The sequence below is a fragment of the Stegostoma tigrinum genome, chromosome 26 (assembly GCF_030684315.1).
Source record: "Stegostoma tigrinum isolate sSteTig4 chromosome 26, sSteTig4.hap1, whole genome shotgun sequence".
NCBI lineage: Eukaryota > Metazoa > Chordata > Chondrichthyes > Orectolobiformes > Stegostomatidae > Stegostoma > Stegostoma tigrinum.
The window spans coordinates 22,402,073-22,425,091 of NC_081379.1; the positions used below are offsets into that span (position 1 = coordinate 22,402,073).

Consider the following 23,019-nt stretch of genomic DNA (forward strand, 5'->3'; position numbering starts at 1 on the left):
ACGCTATTCTAACGCCAATAATAATTGGTTACACTCATGATTCTCTTTGATGGGTTACCATCTCATCTACAAACTAAGGCCCTGCCCACTTTCTCAATTTGATGTAACTGAACTCATGGTGCATTCTAAGAAGGCCAGAGGATATATCTCAGTGTCTTTGCCAGTGTTATCCCTCAATCAACACCATTAAAACAGATTACCTGATTATTTATTTCCTTTTTGAGGGACTTAGTTGAGACTAAATTGTTTGTTGTATTTTCCCAACACTACACTCTTCCAAAGTCAGCAATGAACCACTTTGGGATGTTTAGAAATGAATTAGTAGCTGAATAGTATCTTGAACGGGATTCAAGTGACGAACACGTCTGCAGAGAATTCAACCTCAACAGCTGACTTAGTTCTCTAAATTTCCTTTCAACAGATACTCGGGAGGGGTAGAAATTGCAAAAAAAATTTGGATACTTTAATTTCCTGCTGCTAGTTTTTGGGACGTATGTTCAAACTGATGACATTTTTATCATAGATTTTTAAGATAAACCTTTTACATTCTTTATAATGTTCAAAATGAGACACTCTGATGAATGATCGGCCTTCATATTATCTTAATTCCAAATGAAATAAGGAGAGAGCATTTCATACGTAGGTAGTTTTTTATAGGAACACTTATGACAGACTAGTTTATGAACTGTTAACATAGGGTAAAAATGACCATTAAATCTACTTAGTCCATCAATGTGGAGAGAAAACTAATGCACATAATTATCTGAACAATGATAGCTTTGTGTCTTCAATTTTTGAGTTGAGTACAAGGTTTTCAAACCAGAAAAACAAACACACATAGAATAGTTTGTGCTCCTGAAATGCTGCTGGGCCTGCTGTGTTCATCCAGCCTCACATTTTATTTTCACACATAGGATAGAGATAGCAGGAGCTGCAGATGCTGGAGAGTCTGAGATAACAAAGCGTAGAGCTGGATGAACACAGCAGGCCAAGCAGCATCTCCTCTGATGCTGCTTGGCCTGCTGTGTTCATCTGGGTCTACACCTTGTTATCACACATAGAATAGAGTTTGCTTTCTATCTTGCCTTCAGTAAAAGCCAATCTTGGCAGTATTTTTTCAATATTGCTTTCCACATCCATAGCTCTTCTATTTACTTGATGTTCTGCTATTCTCCAGTCATCCTGCAGCTTGGTGAAAGGCAAATTCAATAAAAGCCTTAGCCATCTATAACTAGAATTTCTACTTGTTGCCAGGATACCTAATGTTCCAAACAGATTCTGCTGTTTATCTGAATTACAAATCTTAATATTCAATGAAAACGGGTTCTACATGAATCCTGTGAAGGTTTCTGACAGATGTATTTGGTTCCCTTGTTTTGGTATCAGAAAGATCATAAAAGCCAATTTTTCTTTTGGCAATTGGTGAACCATTGATGATTTGATAAATCATCAATTCAAATCAAAAGTCTGCACAAGTACAAAGATTTCTTTTTAATTCACACAATTAGATCTTTACCTTAATTGGCTCAGTCTGTACCATCACATCTGGAAATTGTAATCACTGTTCATTTAACTGGGTTGATACTTGAAGTACAATTTTTGACATGTACAGTACGCAATATTGAAAATTATCATGACACAACCACACAGGATTTTTTACTATTTATTAGTGGGTGTTAGAAATAGAAGATGACATTATCTAGAATTGTTCACAATCTCTGATCCACTGCCAAAGAGTTCCAAGTTCTTAGAACACCCACCTTTTTAATATTAGTTATTAACTTTAGCACAAACACACATATATAATGAACCTACAGCTTAACTAACATAACTAGTGCTGAAACACGTTTTACACCCTTCATTTAACTTTCACTCCTTGAATTGAAAACAATTAATTTCTGGTTGTCTGTTTACAAGTGGATCTCATTTTAATCTCCAAAGACACATTTGATTAAATTCAGTTCTATATTGTGTCCAAAGCTGTGCTGATACTTCAATTCAGGAGTTGGGAATTGACCAAAAGCTTATGATATAAGCCCATGCAAATGCCACAAAGTTACTAAAATCTCAGAAGACCTGAATGAATGCATTTATTTACATACTTTAAAAAAGTCACTGAAAATTGGCCTGGTCAGAGATTTGAGAACAGGAATATTGGCCTTCAGAGGAAAATGACCTACAGCCATAAAATGATCCAATGTGCAAATCAGGCCTGAAAACGATGCAAAATTCAAGTCTGAAAGGGTGGAGCCACACCATATCCTAAATTTAGGTCCTTTCAAAACATAAAGTTAAAATGTGTTTTCCTTCTCAATAATTAGACGCATTGAAGAACTAGGAACCAAGAGAGGAGAACAACAATATAGCTGAGTGAGACTTGCTTACGGAAAGGAGACAAGCAACACAAATGCTACGGCATCCGAGACTATTGAGAATGCAAGATGCAACACAGGTCCCTTTAAAGGGTCAACCAGAACAGCCTCAGAGTCATTTGATAGCAGGTGAATTTTACTGGACTTTGTATTTATAAGCTGGATCTTCCCTTCAATAGCGCCATTTTGATTTTGTCTCCCTCATTTTTGTTTTATTTTGTTGGGTCTGTTACACTGTTCTTGGTGGGCAGTGTCTATAATTTACGAATTGGATATTTATATTAATTTGATGGTCTTCTTAAAATAATACAAACAAGATGGATGCTTATCTCCCTTTCAACATTATTTTGATTTAGTCCCCCAATTTCCTCTTATTTCACTTTTTCTAATGTTGTAATTGTCATGTTGCCCTGGTAAGCATGCATTGTTGTTTGTTAACCTGACAATCTGATAATTTTATAAAACACTAAAAGATGGGTTCTTCCCCAGTGGGCACTTTTTCCTCTAGAAAAGTGAAAGGGCCCAGCAGGGTATGGTGAAACTGATGCTTGTGCTAAACTGTAGATTCACAAATAAAAGACCCTTGTGTATCTCTGAAAGGCTTTTACTGCCTAATTCAACATATGGATATCAGTCTGTTAAACAGAAGATGAGAGGTCACCAAAAAAGAAACTGAAACAGATAAGATTGTTGGTAGAAAAGGAGGTAGAATAGGTCTTGAGGGTACTGGATGTATGTCTGGAGCTGCGGCTGATATTTTTGGTAACGTCTCATTAGAAAAATGTGTAGCAAAATCTAGAGCTGGATATGAAACAAGCATTCTGACAACCCAGAAGCAAGGAATGGGTTGTGAGAAGTGTTAGGGACATTATTTAAGAAGATGTCCACAATTGAGATATTATTGTCGATATTAAGTTGAGAGGAAATAACAAATTTACCTTTTGAATTATTTTAATTTAGGCCGTGGATTAATTATGGGGCAAAAGGTTATCTCGAGCTGTAGGGTTTTCCATCAGTGCAGGTGATTTTGATCGATACATACATGCAGAGTAAATGTGCTCTGAATTAATGTAATCATCAGAAAAACAGAATAAATTTGTATTGCTTCACTCAAGAATATGATTCAATAGTTAAATACCAATATTGCAAAGTAAGTGTGAATTTATATTGTGTTTGCATTGCTATAATAACATGGAAATGCTAAGAGACTACAAAATCCTTTGTACCCCCAGGCTGGAAAATCATCACTGTAATGGCTAGTCACAAAGGAGATTTGTGAAATTAATACTCTGTGACCCTCTTCATGATAAAAAAAAGACAATGTCAACTCAATTTTAAAATAAGTCAAGTCAAAGAATTCAGTTGAGTAAAGCAAAAATAAAAAAGTTACTGGAGAAAATAATGCGACTTCAGATAAAGCAGTCACCCAGAGCTGAGATAGACAGACTTTTAATCAGTGAGGAAACTGTATATGTATTTGTTACGTTATTATGAGGCCCTCCAGAGCATGTAACTGCAATCCTAACACATCAACGTTAATTGTTGGGATGTACAGAAATCTATCATCAGAGGTAGACTGATTGTGTAACTGGAAAATTGTGACGTGATAGTAAACACTAGAGGTGAAGGAGATAGGGAAATTAAAATAAACGGTTTCTTCTCCTATCGGAAGAATGTGACAAGTTATATTGAGAGATTTACAATATCATTTCAGTTTTAATTATTTAGATAAAGGATAGTGAGTTTGATATGTGGGCTTGTAGGTAATACAAATTGGAAAGTGAGACTTTTTCCAAGGATGATGACATCAGCTTGTATGAGGGGGCATAGCTACAAATTGAGGGGTTATAGATTTAAGACAGATGTCAGAGACAGGCTCTTTACTCAGAGAGTGGTAAGGGTGTGGAATGCCCTGCCTGCCAATGTAGTTAACGCAGCCACATTAGGGGCATTTAAACAGTCCTTGGATAAGCATATGGATAATGATGGGATAGTGTAGGGGGAGGGGCTTAGATTAGCCCACAGGTCAGTGCAACATCGAGGGCCAAAGGGTCTGTTCTGCGCTGTATTGTTCTATGTTCTATGAAAATGCTGTAAGTTATGTAGGTAACAGCAGCAAGTTTCAATTCACAGGAACCACTTGCCTAAGACCACACAAACTGGGAAAGAAGCATCCAGGTGGACAACCATCCCTGACAGGTCTATGTGGAAGCCAGGCAGAGAAGCAAGTGAAATTCCAAGCCTTTCAGTACCACCACTCCCGAAACACGACCTGCCAGATCTGTGGCATAACGTGGAAACCCAGCATGGGACAGTTTATAACCTCTAGATCCACAATCCAGGAGCAGAGGAAGCTCATCCTCAGTGTCAAGGGGCTTTCTAAGAAGATTAGAAAGTTCCAAAAGGATAGAGACAGATTACATTTGGGGGTGAGTGGTAAACCTGTGACAAATGGATTTCAAAGTCAGGAAATATGAACCAAATTGCTTTAAAAATATTTTTAAAATCATATATTTTCTAACTGGTGATAAATTAGGAGCAGTAGAAATACAAAGCCACCAAAAGGAAGTGCTCCAAAACAAATCAGTCAGAATGGCTGATGAAATGTTCCTCTCTATCCCAAAGGAATTGGAATCAAAAATAGAAACCAGATTTCAGCTGTGGAGAGTTTTGGCCTGATTCTACCTGGAATACTGCGTTCTGTTTTGGGGATTGGCCCCTGCAAATGATTCATTGAACCTGGAGGAGATGTAATGCAGAGTCACAAGAATAATACCAGTTTCTAAAGGGATAAGCAATGAAAAGAAAATAAGCAAGGAATAGGAGGAGAAAACAGATGAATATGTGGCTGAGGAGCTGCTGTAGGGGAGAAGGATTCACACTTTTGGATCATTGGAATCTATTGTGGGGTAGAAGTGACCTGTATAGGAAGGACAGATTGCACCTGAATAATATACTGGTGGGGAGATTTGCAACAGCTACGCATTTAAACTGGTAAGGGGTTGGGACCCAGACAGATAGTGAAGATAGAGATCAGTCTGAGGTTGATATAGTTGGGACAAGGAGCAAATCAAACAGTCAGGACTCGCAGGAACAAAGCAGAGATCAAGGTAGAACTGATAAATCAAACTGCATTTATTTCAACGCAAGAGGCCTAACAGCTAAGGCAGATGAACCCAGGGCATGGTTGGAATACAGGACTGGGATATCCTAGCAGTTACAGAGATTTGGCTCAGGGATAGACAGGACTGGCAGCTTAATGTTCCAGGATATAGATGCTATAGGAAGTCTAGAAAGGGGACAAGAGAGGACAGGGAGTGGCATTTTTGATTGGGGATAACATTATGATTGTACTTAGGGGGGATATTCCTGGGAATACATCCAGCGAAGTTATTTGAATGGAACTGAGAAATAAGAAAGGGATTATCACCTTATTGGGATTGTACTAGAGACCCCAACAGACAGTGAAAAAAATGAGAAACAAATTGTAAGGAGATCTGTTATCTGTAAGAATAATAGGGTGGTTATGGTAAGGGATTTTAATTTTCCAAACATAGACTGGGTCTGCCTTGGTGTTAAGGGCTTAGATGGAGAGGAATTTGTCAAAAACGTACAAAAAAATTTTCTGATTCTGTATGAGGATGGACTTGATAGAGAAGGTGCAAAACTTGACCTACTGTTGGGAAATAAGGAAGGGCAGATGACTAAAGGTGTCAGTGGGGGGGTATTTTGGCACCAGTGATCATAATTCTATTAGTTTTAAAATAGTGATGGAAAAGAATAGACTGGATCTTAAGGTTAATATTCTAAACTGAAGGAAGGCCAATTTTGATGTCATCAGGCAAGAACTTTTAAAGGTTGATTTCAAAGGGGAATCAGGAGGGCAAAAGGGGGACATGAGATAGCTTTAGCAAATAAGGTTAAGGAGAATCCAAAGGATTTCCAGAAATACATTAAGGGCAAAAGGGATTCTACAAATACATTAAGGAGAGAATAAGGCCACTTAAAGATCAGCAAGGCTGTCGACGTGTAGAACCGCAGGAGATGGGGTTGGGAGTGGGAATATTAAATGAATATTTTACATCAGTGTTTACTGGGGAAATATATAGTAATATCTTGAAAAATGCCCTACTTGTACCTAGAACTCTGTGGGAAGCTAGGGAAGTGATTGCTGGGCCCCTCCTGAGATATATGTATCATTGACAGCAACAGGTAAGGTGCCGGAAGACTGGAGGGTGGCTAATATGGTGCCACTATTTAAGAAAGGTGGTAAGAAAAAGCCAGGAAACTATAGACCAGGGAGCCTGATGTCAATGGCGGGCAATTGTTGGAGGGAATCCTGAAGAACAGGATTTACATGTATTTGGAAAAGCAAGGACAGATTAGGTATTGTCAATATGACTTTGTGTGTGGGAAATTGTATCTCACTAACTTAATTGAGTTTTTTTGAAGAAGTAACGAAGAGGATTGATGAGGGCAGAGCAGTGAACATGATCTATATGGGCTTCAGTAAGGCATTGAACAAGATTTCTCATGGTAGACTGGTTAGTAAGGTTAGGAAGAAATAACCTTTTGGATATAGAACTGGCTCGAAGATAGAAGTGGGTGGTGATGGAGGGTAGCTTCTCAAACTGGAGGCCAGTCATTTACTACAAAGATTAGTGCTGGGTGCTTGTTTCTGAAGAAGGGTCCCAACCCATAATGTCAACTTTCCTGCTCCTCTGATGCTGCCTGGCCTGGTGTGCTCCTCCAGGTCCACATTGTGTTATTTCTGACTCCAGCATCAGCAGTTCTTACTAGCTCTTGGTGCTGGATCCACTGCCTTCCATCATTTATATAAATGATATGGATGTGAACACAGGAGGTGTGGTTAGTAAGTTTTTTGATGACACCAAAATTGGAGGTGTAGTGGACAATGAAGAAGGTTACCTCAGAGTACAAGATGGGCCAATTGGCCGAGAATTGGCAGATGGAGTTTAATTTAGATAAATGTGAGTTGCTGCATTTTGGAAAGGCATATTAGGGCAGGAGTTATACACTTAATGGTAAGGTCCTGGGGAGTGTTGTTGAATAGAGACCTTAGGGTTAGATTCATAGTTCCTTGAAAGTAGAGTCACAGGTAAATAGGATAGTGAAGAAGGCATTTGGTATGCTTACCTTTATGGTCAGTGTATTGAGTATAGGAGTTGCGAGCTAATGTTGTGGCTGTACTGGACATTGGTTTGGTCTCTTTTGGAATACTGCATGCGATTCTGGTCTTCCTTCTATAGTAAAGGTGTCGTGAAACATGAAAGGGTTCAGAAAAGATTTACAAGGGTGTTGCCAGGGTTGGAGATTTTGAGATGTAGGGAGGGGCTGAATAGACTGGGGCTATTTTCCCTGGTGTGTTGGAGGCTGAGGGGTGACCTTATTGAAGTTTATAAAATCATGAGGGGCGTGAATAAGGTAAATAGGCAAGGCCTTTACCCTAGGGTGGGGGAGTCCAAAACTGGAGGGCATCAGTTTAAGGTGAGCAGAGAATGACTTAAAAGGGACCTAAGGGACAACTTTTTCACCCAGAGGGTGGTGCGTGTGGGTGTGGAATGAGCTGCCAGAGCAAGTGGTGGAGGTTGGTATATTTATAACATTTAAAAGGCATCTGAGTGTGTATTTGAATAGAAAGGTTTAGAGGGATGTTGGCCAAATGCTGACTAATGGAACTAGATTTATTTAGGGTACCTGGTTGGTACGACGAGTGGATCGAAGCTTCTGTTTCCGTGTTGTACAGCTCTATGACTCTATGACTGTAAAATAAGTTGCATGAAAGTAGTTTGCATTCCCTTCAGTTTTGAAAGTACAAATGGTGAGCTAATCATTTAAAATGATTAAGAGTTTCAATAAGGTAGATAAGGAGAAATTATTTCCTCTGATGGGGAAATCCAGAGCTAGTGGGGAGCCAGAGATATATATAAAAGATCAGGCAAAGTATACTGTCATTCATTCATAAAGCAGGTCTGCAGGCACGCTGCTTACCAGGGCTAATGATCTCAACATGCTCCCCATGGACCCCAGGACTCAGCAGGAACAGTTGGTGGGAATCTGTATTGCAGGTTCCCCTCAGCAATCCATGATTTTCACACAGTAATTTGTGCCTTTAGCTCACCAAGTTAATTTGGAATATAATATGTTTACATCCATACACATCAAATTGTCTTTGTTTGATTTGCAATCTTATTTCTTTTTTAATGAACCAGAAACAAAATATCAGGGGACGTGAAACAAAAACAGCAATAATTATAAGAAAGCACAATTCCTGAGCTTATACTGATTTACCAACTGACCTGCAATCAATGCCTTTGAGCCATTTGGACTCAATATATACAGCCGTGTTCAACATCATGTACTTGCTCCGCAACTATACATCAGTACACTACAAGTACATTTCTATTATCTGACCCACAAGAGATATTGATAATAGAAATGCTATAGATTATTGCTGTTGTTTAAAACAATCAAATGAAGGGTTAGTATCCTGTCATTAGTCAATTAATTAAAGAAAAGACTATTAGCCCCTTCATTAAGTGCTGAAGTGGTGCTGAATTGACCGGCAGCTGGATTCAATTCATTAATGCCGAAAGGAAATGCATGTCTCTATTGAAACAGTTGCCAGCTGCAAAATCTTCTCTTTTCACTGGCTGAATAGAAGATGTCACAGCAGCATATCAATATTCAGAATGTGTACTGACCTCATACTTCATGAGTTCAACAAAGTTACAAGCGAGTTGTGAAGACTAACTTGAATCATTAATATTTATGATATTCAGTGAGTCTCAGCCAGATAATCTTAATAATGGAAATTTCAGAATTCATAAGATGCAATAAAAAAGAATCACAATTTTATAGCACCTATAAGGGAGATTTATTCATGCAGAGAGCAGATGACTTCCCACTTACCATGAGCTGCTTTGATTCTCTCTGGGAGCCGTACCGTTGTTGCTGACTTTCTAGTGATCTCATTAAATCAAGTGCAACCTAGAAGTAACCTCAGTAAAGCCAGCTTGGGCAGAGAGTGCCCCTTGCTGCTCATTGGCCTTAATGAGTTCTGGAGTTACATTTGGATTGCTTCCAGCCGTGCATCAGCAACAGGACCTGGCTTTGTGGTGCAGTGGTAATGTCCTACCTGTAGACCTGAGAGTCTGGGTCCAAGTTCCACCTGCCCAACCATGTCACAATGTGTCCAAGCAGGTTGATTGAAAAAGCATCAGCATCAGGAGAGAGGGCTCTTATGATATTGGGGTAGTGTCCCTACCTCAGAAATTATAAAATCAGCAGAATGAGGAGAGGGGTTTTATGGTATAGTGGTAGTGTCCCTGCCTTTGAGCCAGGAAACCCAGGTTCAAGTCTCACCTGTTTCAGAAGCATGCAATAACATCTCTGAACAGGTTGATTAAAATATCTCCGCATCAGTGGAGGCATGGCAGTGGTGTAGTACTAATGTCACTGGTTTAACAATTCAGACAACTTCGCTGGTGTTCTGGCAATGTGGCCAGGAATTCTACCATGGCAGACGGTAAAATTTTAATTCAATGCAAATCTGAAATTAAACACAACTATGTCGATTGTTGTAAAAACCAATCTGGTTCACTAATATGCTTTAGGAAAAGGGGAAATTTGCTATCCTTACGTGGCCATGTCTACTATGTGTGACTCCAGACTCCCAGCAATATGGCTGACTCTCAACTGCCCTCTGGGCAGATAATGATGGGCAATAAATGCTGAGCCATACAGCCCATGGGCAACTTTTTTAAAAAATCAATACTGGGAGATTTCTGGTGGTGTAGTGGTGTTGTCCCTACTTCTGAACCAGGAGCCTAATTTCAAGTCCCACCTACTCCAGAGGTAGGAAGTAATATCTCTGGACTGATTGCTGTAGAAAATGTGTTCTGTAGAGTCAAAGGTTCAAATCCCACCGTGACCTGTTATAGAATTTAAATGTAAACTAATAAAGATCTGGAATTAAAATCTAACCATAATAAAGGTGGCTATGAAACTATCATCAATTGTTAGAACCCATTTGGTTTACTAATGTACTTTAGGGAAGAAAATCTGCTGTGCTTACCTGATCATTTGGCAACTTTGTTGACTCTGCACTGCCCTCTGGAATGGCCTAGCAAGCTATTCATTTGTACAGAAATGCTCCATGAAAGACAAACCTGATGTATTATGTTGAATGGCACAAGGAAAACAAATTCTGGCCTGAGCAGTGGGACCCACATCCCATGAAAAAATATAACAAAGTATCACTAACTTGCTCAAAGCAACAGTTGAGGGTGTGAGTTGAAGGCAGTCCAGGCATATTTTTCTGTAAATCTTATTCATCATTCACTGGAATGTGTCCAATGTTGTACCTCCAAATTTCATCATTCAGAGGCTTTATTAAGTTATTTTTTTCTTTATGTTTCTGTCCTTAATATTTTTAGATTAATAAATGGCAGGAATGATTGCAAAAGTTGATAAACACTGGAAATCCTTGAGAAGAAATGCCTGTATGATCCCTCCAAGCCTTCAAGAAAGCATTTTATCTGGATGCATTATGGCTTGCTATGGCAACTGCTCTGCCCAGGGCCATAAGAAACTGCAGGAACAAAAACAAAGTTTCTGGAAAAGCTCAGCAGGTCTGGCAGCCTCTGAAGGAAAAAACAGAGTTAACATTTCGGGTCTGGTGACCCTTCCTCAGAAACTTACAGAAAGTTGCGAACACAGCCCAAACCGTCACAAAAAACCAACTTTCCGTCCATTGATTCCATCCACACTTCTCATTGCCATGGAAAGGCAGCCAACATCAAAGGCCCCTCCCACCCTGGTTATAATCTCTTCCAACCTCTTCTGTCAGGCAGGAGATACAGAAGCTTAAACACAATGGTTCAAAAACAGCTTTTTCCCTGCTGTTATTAGACTGCTGAATGGACCTTTCCAATTTCAAATCTAATGTTGATCTGGCTTTACCGCATTTCATATGCTGTCATAACCTTGTATACCTTGTTGTGTTTAAACAACTTATCCTTATATGTTATGATCTGCCGGTACTGTACACAAAACCAAACCTTTCACTGTTCTTAGGTACATGTGACCACAATAAACCAAATCAAATCAATTCACCTCATGTGATCCCACTAACTGCCGTGACCCGATTTGAGATACCACTGGCCAAATCTGCCTTAATAACAATTGACTGTAGCTCATTCTATTATTCGGTTACTAAATTTCAATAAAATTTCAAACATTGCGATAAATCCAGTCATAAAAAATAGGGAAACATTTAGAACACTCCTTGCTGTCATTTTCATATGTTGCAGTTTGCATTAAATATTAAAGGTTGCATTAAACATTTAAAGTGATCTGCAGAAGAAGGGTGAAATGAGGAAAAACCTTTTGGTTCAGCAATTAGTTAGGGAATAGAATGCACTGCTTGGACGTATGGTAGTTGCAGATTCAGTCTAGGTAATATGGGGACTTTGGATAAAACTAATTAGCACTAGGAAACAATACTCATTTAACAAGTCGTGCAGGCACAATGGGTAGAGGGCACCGTATCACTTCTGTGATTCCATGAAATGTAGTGTGGTGTAAACAGTAGCCAGGCTTTTTCTCGGGTCCAGGGTTTCCATTCCTCATCTTAGCCAACAGGCAGTTAAGGCACTCAAGCTAAGCCTCCTTTCTCTATCAAATTCATCAAATGGCTGGCAGCATGCTGATCTCAACAGCATCACTAGAAGTGATAGACAATACTGGGACTGGAGCCCATCCTCAACAGCAATCACTGCTGAAACCCAATGTAAAGATATGTGAAGGGAGGACATCTCACCATGGTCAAACTACCAACTACAAGCTAGGCTTTAGGGGATCAGGGTGGATAGGTCATGGGAGGGGAAACAGTTATGATTACCTGGGGAGCCACCAATCCAGAGACACAGGTAGTGTTCTATAGATCTGGGGCCAAATCCCCCCATGACAAATCATGCAATTTGAATTCAATGAAAATCTGGAATTAGAAGTCGAAGGATGACTTTTGATTATTGAAAAAATCCATCTGGTTCAGTAATGTTCTTTATGGAAGGAAACTGGCATCCTTACCTAGACTGGACTACATGTGACTCCAAACCCACAATAATTTGGTTGATTCTTAACCGTTCTCTGGATAGTTGGGGGCAGGGGGCGACAAATGCCGGTCTGGTCAGCAACACCCACATCCCGTGAATGAATATCAAAAAAGTCCCCACTTATATTTTCCCTGCCAACAGTTGCTAAGCATCATACTTGGCACTGACCTTCACCCACCACAGGAACAATTGTGGCTGGGACAAGAAGGCGCCCTGTTTAACAGGCTACATATGCTCTCAGATGGCCCTCTGGCAAGGGGCTGGAGGCTGCTTGAACACTTCCACTGCTGTGGGAACATTGTGGCAGGTGTGGGTGCATACCAGACGTGGCATGGCCTAAATTTATGCCCAAGCACATACCAATCCGCCCCCAACCCTATGCTTCAATACACACAAATCTTATATTAATAGCAAGTCATTACATCCAGGTCATGCCTTCAACATGGAAAAATAATCTTGCACATTTCACAAAGGCAAAATCCAAATTAAACACAACAAGCCAAAGGAAGGGATATTAAGAGAGTCTGATGACAGAGATGGGTTTAAAGGAGGACCTTCAAGGAACACAAGAGTTGGAAATTGGAGATTCCAGTGATGAAATTCCCAGACAAGGGAGGGATGGTCACCAGTGTGTAGAAGGATAGGGAAAGGAGTCACATAAAGATATAGAAACTGTAAAGCTGCCATTAAATACTAGTTAATGTTATGTTTACCATTACATAATAAGATTGTTTCTGTTGAATTACCATTTTACACTTATAAAAAATGCAAAGTGTGTTAAGCAAAGAACGAAGGGCATTCTTTCAAAGTACTGAAACGACAGTGATTAAGTTGCGAAATGGGCTCCTAACCATTGAACATCATCTTCTGCAAAACAAGATTATTTGAGTGGGCATTTTTTTTAATTACAATGAAGTGCAAATTTTCTTTTGTAAATGCATATCCTTTGCTGCTCAATTTCCTCTCACCTTGCTTCAATGAGCTGACATCTCAGTGCCTTTGTGTGCTGGTCTTGGAGTATCTCTAAACCCAAATGTATCTCTCCTTGAATCTCTTCATCAGGGTTAATCCGAGTCAGATTTATCCAGTTGTCAATTCCTGGAAGAGAATTAATTCCCATTACAATACACATTTACAATATAAAAACAAGTTGGAATGCAACAAATGTCCAGATGTTTGAGAGCTACCAAGTACTTTAATAAAGATCAATTCTCTTCCATTGTATTTTTTTCATCATGCTGATGTCTTTTCTCTGATCCATCCTTTTTTTCAGTGCTCATTGTGCCTGACTCAATTTTTGCTTCAAGATTTAAAGGTGACACTGACAATGGGTAAACTGTACATGATCTATGGAGAAACTTTCTTGTCCAAAGTGACCCTCACATTTATCAGGCTTATCGAAAAGTGCCCTCCCTCTGAAGCCACATACTCTGACACTGTCAGTGCTGGAAAGCACTAAAGTATTTGGGAGAGGAGCAGATTACTGCAGATGTTAGAATCTGTACTGAAAACAAAAATTGTTGGAGATCGCAGGGGGTCAGGCAGCAACCACAGGCAGAGAGAGCAAGCTAATGACTTTAAAGCTTTTGAGCTCCTGAGATGCTGCTTGGCCTGCTGTGTTCATCCAGCTCCACACTTTGTTATCTTGGATTCTCCAGCATCTGCAGTTCCCATTATCACTGAAGCTAATGACTCTTCATTGTTGAATGTGCTGTTATGCACATCAAAGTATGTGGCTTCGTGTGGTGCTAACATGGTCTAGTGCATGTCTCTGTAACTATCTACTGATTATAACAATTGACTCGACCCTACTAAACAGACTGTTGTAGAGTCTTGTGGCAGTGTGGTATTATCCTTGCTTCTTAACAAGAAGATCCAGGTTCAAGTCTCACCTGTCCCAGAGGTCTGTCATAAAATGTCTGAGCAGGCTGATTAAAATATCTATAAAGGCTGTTGGGAGCACCTAGGCTTAGGCCTCTCACCATACCCTTACGGCCACCATCTCAGCAGGTGGGTGTGGAATCAATGCCAGAGCTTTCGTTTGGCAGGACTTGATACTTTGGTCAATCTGACAGCATTAGATGTTGCCTTTAAGTATATAGAGCATATGGAATAGAGCAGGAGTAGGTCATTTGGGCCTTAAAGCTTGCCCCAACAAAGAACACAGCTGATCTGCCCCAGGCCACAACACCTATTCTTGGCAGCTCATCATAGCTCTCAATAGACCAGCCCATCTCCTTTAAGTAGCGTCCAGCAAAGCATTACCTTAAAAAGCAAAGTTTCTTTTGATCTTGTTGTCTAAGCTTATATCAAAGAATAGAAAGAAATGAGCATTTCCAAAACATTTTACAGGCAATGAAATATGTACGAAATCTAATCTCTAGCTATTTTTCAAATAGAGTCTTTACAACTTGGAAGGTGGCTATTTGACCCTTCAAGTCTATGCTGACTTTTTATACAGCAATCCAATTAACACACAATGTCATGGGATCCCAAGATAGCAATGGGTGTCTGCAAAATGGAACCAATTATAACTCACTCAAAATCTCTTCACTCAGACAGCAAACATATGACCCAATGTGTCTGGGATGCAGACAGTAGCAAATTCCAAGCATTCAGACAGTGTATCATAGAATCATAGAAGCTCTATGATGTAGAAACAGGCCCTTCGACCCAACAAGTCCACACCGATCCACACAGGATCTCACCCAGATCCATCCCCCATAACTCACCTCATCTACACACCCCTGAACACTATGGGTAATTTAGCATGGCCAATTCACCTAGTCTGCACATCTTTTGGACTGTGGGAGGAAACTGGAGCACCTGGAGGAAACCCACACAGGCATGGGGAGAATGTGCAAACTCCACACAGAGTCACCTGAGGGTGGAATCAAAATGGGGACCCTGGCGCTGTGAGGCAGCAGTGCTAACCACTGAGCCACCATGCCGCCCCGTAATATAATAAACACATACCCAACTGAGAGGTCTGTAGCTGAGTCACTATGCCCAAGCTGATATATTTGAGATGAGTAAAACTTGGTGATTTTATGGGAGCTCATTACCTGTTTGTGGAACATGATAATCAGATGCCATTTCTGCCACCTCCAGGAAGATGCCATGACCAGTCACATATTACCCTCCCCTCCCTTATCCGCCTTTCACAGGGACTGTTCCCTCTGGGACACCCTGGTCCACATTTCCTTCACCCCCAACACCTCCCCACACCCCTACAGCACCTTCCCCTGTAACCGGCGAAGGTGCAACACCTGAGCATTTACTTCATCCCACCACAGTCTCCAACGGCCCAAATATATCTTCCAAGTGAAGCAACACTTTTCCTGCACTTCCCAGGATCTAGTCTACTGCATTCGCTGCTCACAATGTGGTCTCCTCTACACTGGGGAAACGAAGCATAGACTTGGCGACCGCTTCGCAGAACATCTACGTTCTTCTCGCAAAAAAGACCCTGAACTACCTGTTGCCTGCCACTTCAACGCACCACCCTGCTCCCTGGTCAACATCTCTGTGTCTGGCTTGCTACAGTGTTCCAGCGAAGCCCAATGCAAGCTTGGGGACCCTACAGTCCTCCGGATTCAATATTGAGTTCAATAATTTTAGGGTGTAAACTCTGCCATGTCCCAGCCCCTCACCCCACACACCAGGCCTTCTTACCACATAACCTGCCATTATACACCCCCTGTTGTTAGTCACTAACAGCCCCCATTAACAACTATTCACCCTCCCAGCCTGATTGTTAGCAACTCCTTTGTCTGTCCAACTGTCTTTCTCTCTCTTTAGGCTCTATTCTATCATTTACTCCCTACCCCACCTATCTCCCTATTTTCTGAAAATAAACTGACATTTTCACAGCCACCATTAGTTCTGAGGAAGGGTCACCAGACCCGAAATGTTAACACAGATCTCTGCATTCCCGATTAAAATCCGGACATATTATTGCATCAAATGTGCAAAACGAGATTTTTTTTTGAAATTGAGTGCTCCGTATGCTTAAGATAAACTCAATGTCTCATCAATATAAATGCAATTTGCACCACCAGAAAACCACTCCACAATGCCACAAACAGTGATGAAGCCTGGCTATGTAGAGAAGGAAAGCCCATCATCGCCTGGTAGTAATGACATTAAGTAAGCAGCTGAAGGTGCCTCGCAAAAGTCAACAGCAGTATTCCTTCACTCGATTCCAACAAGGTTTTTATCATGTGTAAATCCTTCATGTAATGCACTGCATCGTGACACAGTGGAATATCATCCTTACAACTTAATTTTCTCACCTCCTACTCTGCTTGCAACAGATGATATACAACAAAAGGAAGGAAGGATGAAACCCAAAACTACTGAACACAAGGTGGTGATCATGGAGCTCCTGGAATGAAACATCCGCAAGCGGTTGAGAATGGGGCTTTCTCCACAGTTTAGGATTTGTATTGGGATACTTTCTTATATTCCTTTGGATGTACAAAGATTCCAAAACCAAAGGATGTACTGAAGTGCAATGCCCATACTCTCATCCTGCTGAGAGCTCTTTCTGAGGGGCGTCCCAAAAGGATTGCATTGCAACACGTATTCTTCGTACCTGTCTCTCAGCATACCAGAAGGAAAAATCAATAAAACCATCCTTAAAGACTTCATTACTGATGAAGGGACATACAAGGGACAAAACATGAAGCCGATTTACACTGCATCATATAGGGTGGTCTGTTGGAGAAGTCCTGAGTCATTATAGAATCCCTACATGGAAACAAGCACTTCAGCCCAACAAGCCAACACTGACCCACAGAGCATCCCACCCAGACCCATCCCCAAATAACCCACCTAATCTACACATCCCTGAACACTACAGGCAATCCACCCAACCTGCACATCTTTGGACTGTGGGAGGAAATCAGAGCACCCGAAGGAAACCCAGGCAGACACAGGGAGAATGTGCAAACTCCACACAGACAGTCACCTGAGGGTGGAATAGAAGCAGATCCTTGGCGCTGTGAGGTAGCTAAGCACTGAGCCACCGTGCTGCCCTTGAAAGAGGGTAGAGGAAAGAAGTCACTTGGTGAATTCAAATTCCTCCATATGCCATGACAGCATTTGAATCCAGATCCCCAGGGCATTATCTCTGTCTCTAGATTAATAATTATCTAGTGATAATACCGCTAAGCCATTGCCTTCCTCATTCAGGGTTCAGCAGAGGATGAACAGATTTTGGAGGCTCCGTGAGTAAATTTAACATCCCCAGAGGGCAAAGGAAAGCTTTAGAAAACACGAGAGGCTGGAAAAACAGAAATAGAGTAAGTATGTATCCTTCAAATCAAATAACACTGCCATCATGGACAGATACCACCAATTAGCTTCCCTCTAATGTTTCCTGCCACTGCATTGCAGCTTAAAAAAATACACCGTTTACAATGCTCAGCAACAGGAAGAGAAATCAATTACCACAAGAGCAATTTAAACAGAGGTCGCAGACCCAGGGATGTCACAAAGCCAGGGAGTTAAATGACAAAAGGGCAAATTAGAAGCCTGAGAAACAGTGTCTAACAGAAGACGAAAGCTAGGAGACTTCATTAAGATTGCAGAAAAGGCAGAATATCCTTCATTAAAATTGAGTTAAAGCTGACAAGCATTCATTTAAACCACACAGAGCAAAAATCATTCAGGATCAAATCAGGAAAGAAACAGGGAACAATACAAGAGCTCCACATGGCAAGAATCAGCCAGAAAAAGCCATTAAGGAAATAGAAATCATTTATTAAAGTTGCAAAGAGCAGATTCAACAATGAAGCTGAGAGAAGTGAGAATCCTCAATTTTAGCTGCAAAAGTCAAGAAACCTCCACTTTCACCAAAGAAGGGAGGTCACAAAACGTAGGAAAATCCTGAGGTATAGTAATATTGCTAAATCTGCAAAGCAGAAGTTTTTCAAGCAAAGAAAATAATTCAGTACATTAGGAAGATATGGCATCAGAAATATCAATAAGAAGACTTAATTTCAGAAATGGACCAAATATAACACAGAATTGAACAGCTATAGAAAACAATTATTAATGTTCAGAATAGCTTCCAAATTAGATGCTAAATCAGAAGCAGGATAGGTTAATGAACATTTACATACATTTGGGAGTATAGCTGATGATGTTGTAGCTCACTAATGGGTAAAAGAAACAACAGTTATTTTTAAAGAAATACAGACAATTAGTTTGATCTCAAACAAAATTCTTGCAAGAGTTAAACTTAATAGAAGAATTAAGCACCCAGAGGAAACCATCAATGATTTCATTAACAATCATGATAGAAAAGTGGAAAAATGCAACTATGATTATTTAAAGTCAGAATTCAATATCGATACGATTGTTGCTAGAATTATTTCTGAGTATTTGTCAGATCTATTACAGTCCAAAGAAAACCTGGCTCTCAGGAAATTCATGCAGATGGTGAGTGAAGCAGAAGTCTGCAGGAAACATACATGAACCCTAAGGAAAAAAGATCACCCTTGGTACAGGTGATCCACACAATTCTTAAGGTACAAAACCATAAGAAGTGCATGTGAGAAACCAATACAACAAGAAGGACAGGCAGCAGACACTAAAAGGTTTTGTCAGTGTTTTGGAGCAAAGAAGCCTCACAGGCATAGACAGAGTCCAGCTATTAAAAATGAATGCTTTATCTGTCATGTAATTGGCCACTTTCAAAATTACAGCACAAAAATGCAAGAGATCAAATATTATAAAGGTTAAAAAGGCAAAATCAATTTACATACCTATACTATACCGAGAGGAAGTGAGTGATCCAGAAAATATATTTGGCCAGCAATTATTTATGTCAATAGTGATCTCACAAATTTCAAGTTAGACATCAGGCAGGTGTCACCATATTAACAGAAAGTGAAGCACAGATTAAAAATACCATCTACAGCCAACAACAGTGCAACTATGTCAATGTGTGTACAAGCAACTCTCCAATATAAAAGATGACAAATAGAAAATTTTTAAGTACTTTGCAATCAACAATTCTCACTCTTGAGTAGGAATGCCTGTCCTGTCCCTTAACCTTATTTAAAAGGTCAACGAGGTCAAACAGCAAAAGCCAAACAGCTCTTTTGAACAGGAATAACACCCCCAAAATTATTTAGTAGGCTATGGAAGATTAATACTGAATATAGAAGCACATTTAAGATTATGCCTTTAGTACACTCAGGAAGATTCTATATTGATTATTGAAACAAATGAATAAACAACTTGTAGATGCTACCAGATGAGGTGTCATTTTATGCTGATTGGAAACCAATGGTCACTGTACCTATCTAAACTTTTGTTGACTGTACAAAACAGCACCATGGTGAGAAAAATCCATTCAATACCCACAGTTGACCAGAATTTGGTTAAATTATCTGAAGCAGCACTTTAAAGAAAATCAGTGCAAACAGTGGATTCTGGTAGCTGCCAAAGTGTGAGCAATTAAGATTACTCACCACATTCCTAACTCCTATTTTGCTTCAATAGAGAATTGTTTGAGATTGCCTCAACCACAGAGATCTTTTAACAAACTATGCTTGATAAATTTCAAGGTCTTCAAGGAATGACATGTTGATTCATGAGGAAAGTCAAGGAATCTGATCTATAAGTGCAGGAAGTCCTAGATAGTTTACAAGTGGAATGGCTCACACTTCAAAGAATCTATTCTGTTCTTGGTACACATTGGCAACGATGATCATGTAATGCTGGACCTCAAAATACCATAACCTTTAAAGAATTTCCAATTCCAAAGTCGGTTCATAACCTCCAAAGACCTTAACTGGCAACTGCAACAGAATCCTTGAGACAACTGCTGAAGACAAAAGGGTGGTGTTGGAATTTGCATCAAGGATTAAAGTAATGTTGATGCTGACAAATGTCTTAGCCCACAATAATCCAACCTTTCCAACCATCACAGTACCTGAAGCTTCAGCCACAATCTTAGAAGTAGTTGATAGGCATTATCAAACAAAGAACACTGGCGTGCCATGACTGAAAAGGAAGTACTCTCAGGTATATGGGCTTGAGGGAAATTTTTAGAATACATCTTTGGTCTGAAAGTGGTTATAGAAATCAATCATAAGCTTCTAGTCTCTGTTTCGGATGAAAAAGAATCAGGAAGGATGCCTCCAAAATACAGAGATTTTGGTTTCATCTCAGAGGGTTTGCTTATGAAATAATAAACGTGCAGGGAGAACTGAAGATGATGACAGATGGCTTTCTACAGTGCCAGCCAATAACCTCATCAAGCAATAAAATGTGAGGCTGGATGAACACAGCAGGCCAAGCAGCATCTCAGGAGCACTAGCTTTTGTGCTCCTGAGATGCTGCTTGGCCTGCTGTGTTCATCCAGCCTCACATTTTATTATCTTGGAATCTCCAGCATCTGCAGTTCCCATTATCTCTGATACTATTTTAACCTCATCAAGCAAAATGGTTGAGTTTGTTCCTGGAATTGAGTCATATACTCAATCCGTGATGACACAATGAGCAGCAAAACACAATCAGTTCAACAAAACATGACAGTGAACCTGTAACTAGTTGCTAATGTGCCGTAAACTGTATTATGATTGATACACGAGCCTCTTCTGGTTAGAACAATAGGCAGCTTTCCTCCATCTCACCAAATTAAACAGGGAATCCAATTTTTCTGAAGAAGGGTCCCAACCTGAAATGTCAACTTTCCTGCTCCTTTGACACTGCCTGGCCTGCTGTATTCCTTCAGCTCCACAATGTGTTATCTCTGACTCAAGCATCGTCAGTTCTTACTATCTCTAAGGATTGAAAGGGCATGTTTAATTTGGTGAAATAGAGAAAAAACTGTCTCCTGTTCTAAACAGAAGAGGCTCGTGTATTGATAAAGACACAGTTTATGGCACATTAGCAACTTGTTTATGAAGAAGGGTCCCGACCCGAAATGTCAGCTTTCCTGCTCATCTGATGCTGCCTGGCCTGCTGTGTTCCTCCAGCTCCACATTGTGTTATCCCTTTTAATCCTTACATTTTGATAGGATGGTCGCAGCAGACTCATCACATGGTGTGCTCCTGGATTTTGCTGCACATACAATGTAGCGAGAAGTGGCTCAGAATTAATTTAGCTGCATCATACAACAACAATTACAATATGAGCATCTTCCCAAGTCCTACAAGGAACTAAATTAGGCATTATTATATATTTAGCCAACACTGTTAGTGACTGTATTGCTATTACCATGCCGATTCATTGCTATATATGGGTGGGTGACACCATTATATTAACATAAACAATGTAGCTTAGTGCATGTCTCATGTGAAGGACAAGCACTTCACTAAATGAATGGGGAAAGTTGAATAAGATGAGACTGAACCCTCAAATGTACAACACCATAGAATTGTATTTCATGCACAATCCTCCAATCTTCTCTCACAATCTCTCTCATCATGTTCTCAAATTGGATTACCAAGTGTGTGTGATGTTTAAGACTGCAAATGGGTACCTCCATATGCTATGTCTTTTCAAGCATTTTTGCAGATTTAAAACTGACCTTTAGCTGTGTCTAATAGTTACATAAGTCACTTATTGAATAGGCTGTCCCTGCTTGAATACTGGACTTAACACACAGTGTATGAACAAGCTCCAAAGCTACTATGGAAATTGATTCTAGATAACATGTAGCAACAGTGCTCTGACACAAACAAACAACTCAATATGTGTTCCACTGCTGACTGGTGGAAAATTGCTCAGTCTGGACTTCACTAGAAAATTCTTGAATCTCACCTCCTATTGTAATCACCACAGGAAAGTAAATGTGCAATAGAATTAAGGAGAAAAAATAACAAACTACCACATATAATGGATCAAATAAACTAGGAATCTGCCCAATGCACTTTCATATATAATATGCAAATAATTGAGAATTTAATAAATTCAACCTGACAACATATGATCTATGGACTTTATACAAATTGCAAAGGGCAGTAGAACTTCCTTTTCTATTCTGTTCTTAAGAAATCCTGCATTTTGCAATGTATTGGAATGATTTATTGGCTAAAGCAATTATAATTGTGCTTTATTTTATATTTTGCAGAATGAATGTCCATAACTGTGCATGTGTTTGATTATTTGTTTTATGTTTCAGCAGCACAATTTGTTAGCCACTGCTACAATGATTTATCAATAAAGGAATTATAAATAAAAGAAATACCAGTGGCACCCGAGCTGCAGTGTGTCAGCTCCCATTCAGCTACTCGCAGCATTTCCCAAGAATGCTCAAATGGCTGCTGTAGACTCCTTGGGCACTCAGGCTTTCATTGTCCTTGGCTTTCTGCAGTGCTCTGGGAAGGTTCAATGTAATCTTCAGGAACAGCTCCTGATCATTCAACTGATTTCCAACTTTCTGGACTCAACATTGAAATTAATAATATCAGACTGTGAAGCTATGTACTCATTTTGTTTCCTTTTCTTCGCTTGTTTCAACTTCTGTCTCTTTCAGTACACAGCA

The 23,019-nt window shown here is 39.9% G+C and overlaps 1 protein-coding gene across 4 annotated transcripts in view; it reads right to left on the bottom strand.

Moving 5' to 3' along the window:
- The window catches only part of LOC125464136 (rasGAP-activating-like protein 1), a 250,170-nt gene that overhangs the window by 181,402 nt on the left and 45,749 nt on the right, over nucleotides 1-23,019 (bottom strand). For all 4 annotated transcript variants that reach the window (XM_048556259.2, XM_048556258.2, XM_059655017.1 and 1 more), the window contains one exon: nucleotides 13,480-13,609. In XM_048556259.2, coding sequence (XP_048412216.1) covers nucleotides 13,480-13,609 — 130 coding nt within the window. The remainder of the gene's footprint in view (nucleotides 1-13,479; nucleotides 13,610-23,019) is intronic.